The sequence below is a fragment of the Amphiprion ocellaris genome, chromosome 19 (assembly GCF_022539595.1).
Source record: "Amphiprion ocellaris isolate individual 3 ecotype Okinawa chromosome 19, ASM2253959v1, whole genome shotgun sequence".
Lineage (NCBI taxonomy): Eukaryota > Metazoa > Chordata > Actinopteri > Pomacentridae > Amphiprion > Amphiprion ocellaris.
In genome coordinates, this window is record NC_072784.1 from 11,122,878 (window position 1) to 11,134,917 (window position 12,040).

The 12,040-nt window shown below is 35.3% G+C and overlaps 1 protein-coding gene across 3 annotated transcripts in view; it reads right to left on the minus strand.

Moving 5' to 3' along the window:
- Positions 1-12,040, minus strand: part of ift70 (intraflagellar transport 70) — a 28,673-nt gene that overhangs the window by 14,892 nt on the left and 1,741 nt on the right. For all 3 annotated transcript variants that reach the window (XM_035947246.2, XM_023268268.3, XM_055005274.1), the window contains exons 3-12: positions 11,567-11,776; positions 9,890-9,946; positions 9,654-9,789; positions 8,723-8,827; positions 8,480-8,608; positions 6,262-6,311; positions 4,820-4,972; positions 3,142-3,207; positions 2,935-2,988; positions 2,364-2,429 (exon numbers count right to left, since the gene is read on the minus strand). In XM_035947246.2, the coding sequence (XP_035803139.2) occupies positions 2,364-2,429; positions 2,935-2,988; positions 3,142-3,207; positions 4,820-4,972; positions 6,262-6,311; positions 8,480-8,608; positions 8,723-8,827; positions 9,654-9,789; positions 9,890-9,946; positions 11,567-11,776 (1,026 nt within the window). The remainder of the gene's footprint in view (positions 1-2,363; positions 2,430-2,934; positions 2,989-3,141; positions 3,208-4,819; positions 4,973-6,261; positions 6,312-8,479; positions 8,609-8,722; positions 8,828-9,653; positions 9,790-9,889; positions 9,947-11,566; positions 11,777-12,040) is intronic.

The window sequence follows — 12,040 nt, forward strand, 5'->3', positions numbered from 1 at the left end:
TGTGCAATTTTTCAGCTTCATCTCATCTTTAAGGTGCAACAGTGTAACTGTCAGTATTATTTATTGTATTTCACTAAAGTATTGTACTTCTATCTTATTGCTTTTCTACTTTTTAAGCACTACATTTCTTAAGTTATGTAATTTAGTTTTTTCTGAGAAACATCTGGGAGAAGAATTTACTTTGGGATCAATAAAGTCTTGCCTTATCTTGTTTTTAGGTTTCTTTTACTGTGTTTAGAGTTTTTTCAGTTCATTTTCTGTTAATCTGTTTCTTGTTATTAGTCTGCAGTTTACATTTTGTACTTGTGTTACCTTATTCTATTTTTATCTTTACTTTTTTCTAGACACTTTACACACTTAGAAACTTCACACAAACACTTTAAGACACTTTGGATTTTGTACTTTGTATTCTTTATTTCTATTTTGCTACTAACCCCTGTTTAATTGTATATATTCCACTAACTTTTGTTTATTGTCTATTGTATTGTGCTCTGGCAAAGCAATTTCCTCCAGCATTAATAAAGTTGATCTTATCTTAAGTGCAGTTTTTCATTGGTCTGTGACTCCAATTTTGTGACATGTGACTATATATATATATATATATATATATATATATATATATATATATATATATATATATATATATATATATATATATATATATATATATATATATATATATACACACATATATATAGACATTTTTCATGTATTATTGTGTCTTTGTGATTAATCCATTCCTTGTTATTGCAGCTTTATTTTACTCTCTACTTCTTTTAACTTATTAAATATTTATCAGTCATTGTACTTAGAACTGCACTAAACTGTATGAAAGATGTGACACAAATAAAGCTTAATTGATGAATTGTCAAATAAAAAAAACATCTGCCAGTGCCGACAACTTCTGTACATGTTAGAGAGAGATTTTGCTGCAATTTTTATTTTTATTTTTTCTTGTTTCTAGTTTTGTTTTTTGGTTTAGATTTTTGAATGTGGGTGGAATATACCAGCTACATATGTGTGTATTCTGTAGGTTTTATTTAATATTATGAAAAATTATGTGAGCATTAAGAATTCAGTGACTTTTCTCTGTGGACGACTCACTCAAACCTTTTCATAATAAATTAAGAGAACATTTTTTGAGTTTCATCCACTACACGGGTTTTCATCTAACTGATTTGGATTTTGTGACGTGATGATGACCTACTGAACTTTAAAAAATGTGCTTCACATGTCAGGGCTGCAGTATATTTCTGGATTATTACTGCAGATAAATTCACGTGGAGGCAGCATTTTACTGCCAGTTGTAATTATGTTATAAGCTCTCAGATGCAATCTATAAGAGTGCATCATATTTTACTTTAAGGAGAAGCTGGCAGCTTCGCTAAAGTTAATTCTGAAAGCTGCTGGATGAGATGGAAGCAGGGGAAGTAGATCACCTGGAAAGATCTGAGGAACATGATAGGAAAATGCTCTTTCTTTTTCTGTTAACCTTCTAGGAAATGTTTTTTCTGACAAACATTTATGTTTTAGAGTTATGCTAACAAAGAGACATGCTAACAGAGAAAACGTGTTCACGATTTACATTTACGAAGGCGAATCTATTCATTAAAGGGATTAGAATGGAAATTAAACAAAAGTAATATAAGAAACCTGCCAACAGGTTTCTCAACATAACACTGAATAGATAAATTCAGTCAATAAAATGCCAAATAAGTTCATATGAAGTAGACATAAGTGGAAGTTGGGAGGTTTAAAATCAAAGTGATTTAGTCTTTTGACAAAAATGCGATTCAATCTTTTGATTTTTGTTTATTTTAGTCATAGACTGTATAAGAAATTATATTACCATCTTATACAGTCTATGGTTGTAGTAAACAAAGCGATATTTTAGTTGAGTTTTTACATTTTTTGTAGGTCACAGCTGTCATTATGCTTTCTGCCTGCTTGTTTGCAGTTCATGGAAACACAAAAAGTAAAATTAATTTTAAAATATGTAAAACACAATAACATCCTCTGATGTCCATCTTTCTGCCTCAACAAATAAAATCTTAATTTATGAAAAAAAACAGCAAATAAAGTTGGTGAATGAATATAGCTCAGTGCAAAGTTTCCTCTTATTTGTTGTGACACAAGTCAACAAAAAATACAAATCATGAAAATACAGCAGTCCACAAATTAAATTCATTAAAACTAAAATCACGTTTTGTTGAATCAACAGTAACTCACCCACCAGAACATCACTACACCAACAATACAAACCGAATATGAAAGAAACATCTGTGTTGGTAAAATATAAGACATAGGCAAATATTGAAAGAGAATATGAGGTAAAACAGAAAGACAGGAATGAGGTGAACAACCTGCTTCGCCAGCTTTCGTAGCTGCTCCGTCAGTTTTCCGTTCATCTCATCAAACTTCCTGAAAGCCTGAAAGAGAAACAGAGACTTAAAGTTTTAGAATAATCACTCAGATTGCTTCTATCTTACTATATTTTGACTGTTTAATGAGGAATACCACATGAATTTGTATCCTAAATTGCAGCTTTAGCATTTTGTAAACTGCATTTTGATTTGAATTTGCTGTTCATCTCGTCAAAATTCCTGAAAGTTTACAGAGAAATTGAACAAAGAGACTTAAAGCTGCACTGTAAAAATAATGACTGTACCAGACTAAATTACAAAATGTGGAAAGTATAGTTGTGTGATGTTCATAAAGTGTCAGTGTGTCAGGAGCTTTTAATGCTGAGTAGATTTACCACGTTTTTGACCATATAAACCTGAAAAAACTCTACAAAACTCAATTGCCCTCATCAATTTTGTACCACAGAGGTTGTTTAACCCAACAAAAATGAAAATCTTGTTGATGTTAGAAAAAATTGTCACTATCCTTAATGAAAACACTGCACTAAATGCCAGATGTTTGTTACTGTACCTCCTCTGGAGCCGTCTGGCAGGTCAACAAGGCATCCAGGAACTCATACATGTACTGCAAAGGACAAACAAGCACATCTTCAACATTTAAAGGAAACTTTTACTGATTATTTTGCAGATACACATAATTGCAATTGTAAAGATATCACAGGACCTGATGGGGTTTTGATAGAAACATCATCTCTGTTGGGGAAGCTCAGGAACTCACCGGTGACAGGAACTTGTAGGTGAGATGTGCGTTTTCTGCCAGGACGTCAGCTGCCAGGTCGAAGTACTGCCAAACATCCAGCAGAGACATTAATGCTGAATTAATGAAAGTCCTGCAGCTCTCAGTGTGTTTGTTCCACTAAAAATAACTCCACATGGGCTTTAATCCCTTAAAAACAGCGTTGCCCCCCGTGTGGTGTAAAGTACGATGGAAAATGCTGACATGAGGCCTCATGGAATGAAGTGATTATTGTGTACGCAGCTTTGAATAAAACTAATTAAATGGAAACTTTTCATTTACTTGGGGTGGAAAAATGACCGTGAATAAAATGTAAAACTGTAAAGAAAACAAAACTGTAAAATAAATAATAAGAAATCCGGCAACAAGGGTGCCAGAAGTCGAATATTGTAACATTCAAAAACAGTAAATACTTTAAAAAAAGTCAAATATCTGTAAAATAATGCTATTTCTGCTAATTTAAAAGGAGTCAAACAATGTCATTTTACAGACAAACACTGCAAAAGAACAACTTACTTAAAAAAAAAAAAAAATAAGACAGATTTTTCATGTGGACATTATTTACAGTTTCATGTAATTGTTTTTATTGTGATTTTACTAGTTATTATTTATAATTTAATTAAAAAGGAGAAACCTGTAAAATAACAATTAACTATTTTTCTATCCTTAATAAATAAAACAATTCTTTAATTATTAGTATTAACAATTATTTGGCAAATATCTGTTAAATATTTTTTTCTGATTTAAACAGTAAAATTTGGTGTTGCTTTATTGACATGTTGTAAGAGAACAAATTACTATTTGTAAAAACAAAAGTAAAATAAAATGTAAACTGTAAAAAAGGAAAACTGCAAAAAACAAAAACACAAAAACTAAAAAAAAAACTGTAAATATCTGTAAAATAAATGATATTTCTGCTGATTTAAAAGCAGTTAAACAGTGTCATGTTACAGACACACTGAAAAAGAATAATTTAATTTTTTTAAAAATAAAGATTTTTCACATGGACATTATTTAGGGTTTTGCCCTGCTTTTTGTGTTTGTTTTTTAAAGTAAACATGTAAATTAATACTTTTTTCTGAGTTTATTAGATATTATCTGTGATGTAACAAAAGCAGAAAAATGTATAAAATACCAATTAAAACACAATTTCTTATTTTTCAGTCCTAAACATAAATACATTTTCTTTCAAATAACAGCAATTATTTGTAGAAAAATGACTTTTCTGCTGATTTAAATACATTAAAATAGTGTAATGGAGACGCTGCAAAAAGAACAAATTAATATTCGTAAAAATACATATTTTTGATGATATTTACAGTTTTGGCCTGTATTTATGTTTTTGTTTTTTGTTTTTTACAATCAATATGAAAATGAATCCATTTTTACTGTGTTTTTACGAGATATTATCAATATTCAAATGTTACTGAGCATCTGTGTGATGTTCCAGGATCAGCCTGATCTAGGTAGATCCTACCCTGCAACCCACAGGACCCACAGAATTCACTGCCACCATCCTGTTGCCACAGGACATCCCCAGAGGTCCTGTCCACTGGGTCAGAGGAGTTTTAGCAGCATAAAGGGACTCACACAATATTAGGCAGGTGGTCACAATGTTCTGCCTGATCGGTGTAGGACTGGCTCTTGTACTCTGCGTTACCTCGTGTTTGCAATAGAGCAGCAGCAGGTTTCCGAAGGTGACCGAAGGGAACGAAGGCTGCTGCAGGAGGAAGGCCAGCTTCTCGAAACCCTCCGACGGCTTCGTGTCCATGTTCACCAGAGCCTGGTTGTGGAGCGTCACCGGATCCAGCTCCTGTCAGAACACACAAAACCACGATTCTCACATTTTAAGAACAATTTCTGCTCGACAATCTCTGATTTTTGGAATATTTATGAAGACATCACCTCCATACCCAAAACTGAAATCACATTAATCTAAATCATCATCACCCCAGTAGTGAGTATGATTGTGTCTGGGGTATGCTTGTGTTTTTGTTTTTTTATTTAGGTTAGTCTTTTTTAATGTATCTTATATTTATTTTACCTTATATTTATTCTTAACTTTTTATAGTATTACCTTTATTTCTGCACTGTGGACAGATGTGAGAAATGTCATTTCGTTTAACTGTGTACTACTTACATTGCTGAATGACAATAAAGCTGAAGCTGCAGTTGAAACTTGTGAAATTTCAGCAGGCTTTTCCACACTACGTAAAGCATTTTGTGTGCAAAATACAAACAAACATACAAATAAATCTGCCTCACCCACATTTGTTGCAGGTAAACAGGCTTTTGTTGCACTGAAGTTGCACTTTAGTGCCTCTATTTTCAATCATGTCTGGTTTTTAATGATATTGTGCAGTATCAGTATTTCTTAAATCAGTATTTGCACTCATTGAAGAATCTGTGCTATACCCTTATTTTTAAATATGCAGATTTGTGAAATATTGTTCAAGATTAATTCAACATCCAGATTATTGATATCCACATATGGAAGAATGAGCACCAATGTATATTTTTGGTTTATTTATATTTTCTACGGATGTTTCCTACATGTTTTTACTACAACCTTTGCTGCAAATGTTCCTGCCGTGGGATTAATAAAGGTTTATCTTATCTTATACACTGTTTGCACTATATTATATATAAATAAAAGAATTAAAGTGTGTGATTTCTTAACTGCATGACTCTCAAACTTAACTTCCCTCCTGACAGACAGGATGCACTGAGTGTTGAACACCACCAGGGAGCAGTAGCTGTGCACAATGTTCTCCTGGAGTTTACAGACTCGTGACTGGACCAAGGACGGAGGCCAGTCTGAGCATTAATTTTAATGAAGCCGTTTTAAACTATCATCATTAGCTCCGTGTGAGCCTTCACACCCACGTCTCCGTTCTAATGTTCTATTCATCTCTGTTAGCCGCCGGCGGCTCGGAGGGCAAGTTCAGGCAGAATAATCACACCGCAGCAGCGACTCAACCTCAACCTTTACCCTAAAAACGTAAATTCATCCTGCAGGGACTTTTAAAATGACGCTTCTCCCCACAAAATGATCATGTACACTGATTTATGTCACCAAAACGTGAATAAAATAAGAGTTACCTCCTCCGATCTGGGCGGCATGTCTGTCAGAGCCTCCTGAGCTCCTTTCACTGCAGGAATCCACAACAGAGAGGGAAAAAACAGGACATTTTAGTGTCTGAAAGATGTTTTCTAGAGGTTTCTGTTTGCAGGATGAAATAATTAAACAGAGCAGAGTCTCAGGATAAGATAAGATTGTGGAAGACTGGGGTAATTCATGAAGCAAAGTAAACAAGTCAAAAAATACAAACATATAATGAAAAACAGATAAAAATAAGGATAACAATAGTTTCATGTGTACTCTTGTGTTTGAATGAAAGTTTAAACATGACTAGTTGTTGCACTAAAAAGGTATAAAGATGTTTCATACACAAATGAGGTTGAATTTCTGTAAAAATGCTCTAATTTGCATCAATTTCCATTCATTTTTGAGAAAACAGCCTTTAAAGATATTCATTGTTCTATTTACAAGTAAAAAAAAAACAAAAAAAAAAACAACTAATAGATGTAACAATGAATCTTCCCAAGACCATTAAGTTGTTTGACATTTTATATTTATACAGGCAAACTGGGTGTTAATTAAGTTAATGTGTGCTAATTCGCAGAAATGACCAATAAACAAAGTGTATTTTGGGCTTTTCTTCCTGTTACTGTGAAACAAGATGCAAAATATTTCAGTTTTTGCTCACAGTAGCGCATCTCAAAACCTTAAACTGTGTATTTTGCATTGTTTTTTAAACAGACTTCCTTTTTAATTGATTAAATTAATTCAATTTACTCATCAGTTACCTATTTTCTTTCGTATTTTGGTAGTTTGGGGTCATTATATGGCTAATTTTGCTACTTTCCGCCGTTAACAGACAGCTGATATTAGAGATTCAGTGATAAGATGCGAGAAGGGAGAATAATTTGAAGTGAAAAAGGGGACATTGAGGTTACTGAGGGAAGCAGCAGGTTACAGGAAGCTCCTTAAATCCTGCTTTAGCTCCATGTTTGAGTTGCAGCCGGGTGTCGCAGGTGATGCAGGTGATGAAGCTGTGTTTGATGCTGGCTTCAGACGTCCTCCTTCCCGCTCTGATCACGGATCTTTGAAGCCGCTCTGATAACGTGTCGGCGGGTCGACGGCTTTTGAAGATAAAAAAGGAGCTTTACGAGTTCTTCTCCTGCTGATTCTCGCCTCTTCCTCTCTGTAGTTAGAGTATTTACAGGAAACTTCTGCAGTGGTGCCCTGGTTCTGACTGAATCCTACCAGCTGAATTACAGTAACTCAGATTAGAGTGAAGTTACCGTGACGCTCTGCTTTGTTGGATAAAACCACGATTTAGAAGCTGCTCATGAAATGAAGATGAAAACACTTCAAGGTCCTGTTAAAACTGTATTTCTTTTTCTTCTGAGAGAAGGCCGGTGATGTTTCTAGTGTTCTCTGAAGATGTTCTATAAGTCCTCTTCAATTATTTTCCAACTGTTGCTCTGAGAACATCTTTCCTACTTTGCATATCTTATTACAATTTTTATTGGCAAATAGTGGTTTATTGAATATATAAAGTTCTTTTTTCAACTCCGACTTGCTTCATCCAAATATTCTGATCAAATTATCACATTATTAACAGTTTAATGACATAACAGTTTGCATATTTTAACATAAAACTCCAAAAAACTTGTAAGACAGCAAATTTAATAAATAATTAATGGTAGCAATTCACTGGGGAAGTCTTTTGGTTAAAATCTTAACTGTCAATAGTGTTTTCAATTTAAAAAAATGTACGGGATTTTACAAGGTAAATTTTGTTTTATTCCTAAAAAAAAACCCTGATATTTTGGAGGTTGCTGAGATTCACGAAGTGATAAAAAGAGATTTTTAAAATCCCCTCTGTCTCACAACAAAATAAACTAAACATTTTAATCCAATATTCATTTTTTTGTTCTGTAAATGAATGAAAATTTGCATATTTTTACATATAAAATACCATATTTGCATATATAAACATGTAACTTTTTGTAAGTGATAAACTGAAGAGGTTTCATGGTGATATTAGCTAAAAATGTGTAACTAGTAAATGAACTAAATAACTGAATTTTCCATTTTTTTTCTGTAACTTCACCCATAAATCTGCGGCGACCTGCTACACCTGGTGTTGTCAGACGGTTATAGATGCTGGATTATTTAGAGTATTATCACGTGTGCAATGTAAATATTTCATGTTTAAGGGCAGTTAGAGACACTGATGGACGTTCTTACAGTTCTTCAGCTGGTACTCGATGGCAGCTTTGAGGTTGAAGGCTTCGATCAGGGCCGTCTGATGCAGGACCAGCGTGTTGCCGACGCTGTGGACGTCGATGCCTTCTGTCGTCATGCCGACACTCAGCTCTGGCATGCAGAGAATAAACAACCCATTCACAAAAAGACGACCAAACAGCAGTAAAAACACGTCAAGAGGCCAACAGATTAGACGACGGCAGCTCCAATGAGGTGTGTTTGTACCTGGATGCTCCCTGATTCCTCGTTCGATGATCTCTCCGATGTATTTGAGGGCCTGAGCGTAGTTCTTCAGGCTGTAGTAGGTCAGAGCGATGTTGTAGGACAACGCTGACGGACGAAGAAAATACATGAACTTTAACCAAAACAAGTTTTCCTTCTTTCTCAGTGTGCTGAATTTGAAGTTTACCCAGAAAACACATCTACTTTGATTTAAAGAAACAGAAATAATACATTTCAGACTAAAACCAAAATCAGAACTGAAAAACGCTCATATTTTTCGACAGTGCTTAACTTTCCTACCTGTTATAAACTGTTGTTTGAAGTTTTTAAAGGACTAAATGTGTAAAATATGTAAAATTTGTGTGCTTTTTTGCAGACGGGGTGCAGCACTGGTGGAAGAAATATTCACAAGCATTTACTTAAGTAACAGTACCAGTGCAACAAAGTGAAAATACTCAAATACAACTAAAAATCCTGCATGAAATGTACTTTCTAATATTGCAGTATAAGCCCTGGTTTGGTCCATCTGACTGATATATTATTATATCTGCCATCATTATGTTATTTAGAGTGAATCATTATCGTTGTAGCACCAGGTTAATGTTGTAGCTGCTGCAGTTTTTATCTGCTTTATATTCAGTTTTATATGCAGGGGAAAAAAAGATAAATCTGACATGAATAATTGTTATGGAGCAGAACATTTGCAGTCCAGTAAGAACGCTAAAGAAACAGATGCTCTTGGATGTTCTGAGACACAAAAATAAAGGTGACGGAGGCTTCAGAACAGTGGCTCTCTGAAACAGTTTACATGTGAGAACTGCTCAGACTGTAGACATTTTTAAGCTGATTCAAAAAGATTTCAACACTCTGGTTTCATCTTTTATTGTGTTTTTAGCCTTTCAGTTTCATTTTTTTTAGCAATAATTTTAATTACCTGGTACGTATCCCAGCACTTGCATGGCAGACATGAACTTCTTGCAGGCTTCCTCGTACTTCCCGTCCTGGTAAAGCAAACAGCCCATATTATAGACGTAGTCGGGGTCGTCCTGAGGCAGCTGCTCCAGCAGAGACTGAAGAAACACACAGGAACAGCAGGAAATAAATGATGATAGAAATTAAATCTCCCTCCATTTTGAAAAAGAAACAGTGTAATGTGTTAGAGCTCGTCACCTTGGCGGCGGAGTAATCCTCCTCACAGTATTTGATGCAGGCTTGCAGCTTGACCATCTGTGGCAAACAGACAGAGGACAAACTGACGAGCCAAAAAAATCAAATGTATTTAACTTTCAAGAGCTTCAACTTGTTGCTCCTACAACTGATGAATAAACTTCACGCAGAAATGCTCTTGTTTTTATCAAAGGTACAAGATGAACTTTAATTTTATTTAACGGTTGCATCAATGTGCACATTTGTGTTTGCCTTGTTGCATTTGTTGTGCATTTACTCGTTTAATTTAAAGAAACAGAATTAATAGATCTCAGGCTAAAATCAAAATCAGTGCTGTGATTTTGTTTTTGTACAAATGCAAAGATTATAACAGGTAACTCAAAATAAAAGCAGTGAAAAACACTCATTTTATACATCGCTTAACTTCCCTACACTGTACTGTTGGTTTTGTATACAGTGGTCCCTCGTTTATCGCAGGGTTTACGTTCCAGACCTCCCCACGATAGACGGAAAGTAAAGTAGCGACTATATTTATTTTATTATTTATATATATTTTAAGGCTTTATAAACCCTCCCCACACACCACAGAGCAACACTATGTGCAGCGATCAGGCGTCTGTGTGAAACAGACAAGGCCAGATGCTGAATGCTGCTATACATTTTTTTGGGCTAGAAAATGCTTATTTTACCGCAAAATAATTAAAATAATGTAGCGATCGCAGAGCTGGTCACTGTGACTGAACTGTTGTGCTGCAATGCACCATGGGAGTTCAGGGTGTTGGGGGTTGAAATGTCATTATCGTGGTTTATGTTAGTGTTCCAGTGTTATTAGTGTTTGTGTTTTATTGTGTTTTTGTGGTTTAGTCAGCCTAGTTAGTTTGGTTAAGTGTTATGTTGTCAGGACCGTAAGTGTGAAGTGTGTTTGATGACTTCCTGCCACATTTTATACAGTGCCACTTTCCGTATGTGTCAAAGTTAAAGCATCCACCAGCTGCAAAGTGCATTAAATGCAAATATCCTTTCTCCAATGCCATTCTTCAATGCAGCTCGCCACAATAATAACTATGTAAAAATATCTATATACAGCAAAGTACTGTGATACTAAGTGCAGTTCAAAAATCTGCAATACAGTGAGACCGCAATATGGTGAGGGATCACTGTACTTTTGTTTAAACTGTGTTATTCTGTATCTGTGGATTTCTTGAGAACACACAGACCTGCAGCAGTGGTGGAAGTAGTAGGTGTAAAAGTATCAATACAGCAAAGTATTAGCAAAGAAGAGAGTTAATGCAGAAACGTCATCACTGTTCTTGACTTTTAGCAAAATTACAAAATGAACAGGGACGACATCAGCTGTCATCCATGATTGATTTTCAGCAGCTTCAACTCGCTTTTATTGAAATTGATGAAGAAACTTAAAATTTACTTTACATTCCATTTAAAAGCAGCATCACTGGTGATAAACGTGCTGCTGAGCTCAACACATTTGTACTCGCCTTGCTGCACTAGTTGTGCGTTTATGGCACCATATGCATTTGTTGGAACACTCCGTCGAACAAATGCTGCCAGAGATGGAAATTGTGCGACAGATGGTGGGAAATGTTTGATGGAAGCAAAGTGGAACTGTTCTGAAATGGTAAATCTGTCACAGCGATGAAACTGTTTGAGTTTGTGCTGCACCTTGGTGTGACTGCTGGGGTTGTCCAGAACAAACGAGGCCTTGGTGGCGTCCGGATAAGCTCCAGCTTTGTACAGCGACTGGGCGTAGTACACCTTGTACTCCTCCACCTCCGGGTGCAGATGGGTGAGCTGCTCGTAGCACTCGGCGGCGCTGGTGAAGTCCTGGATGTGGTAGTAGCAGAAACCCAGCAGAGACAGCGCCGCCCTGGACTGAAACACAACGGACACTTAGAATCTGTAGCTCCTCTGTTCAGAAAAACAGTAATCTAACATCTACGCCCTGTTATTTACTAATTTATTCAATAAATAAATTCAATTTTGAAGTATCCGTGTCTGAGTTTTGCATTTCCATCTTATACGACTTTCTATTTCTGGTTTTGATGAAAGCGGTAAACTCTTACAGCTTTTCTAAAATGAAGGTTTGACACAGCTAATAATACAACAAGCTTTTAAACAGCAGTGTGCAGTCAGGCT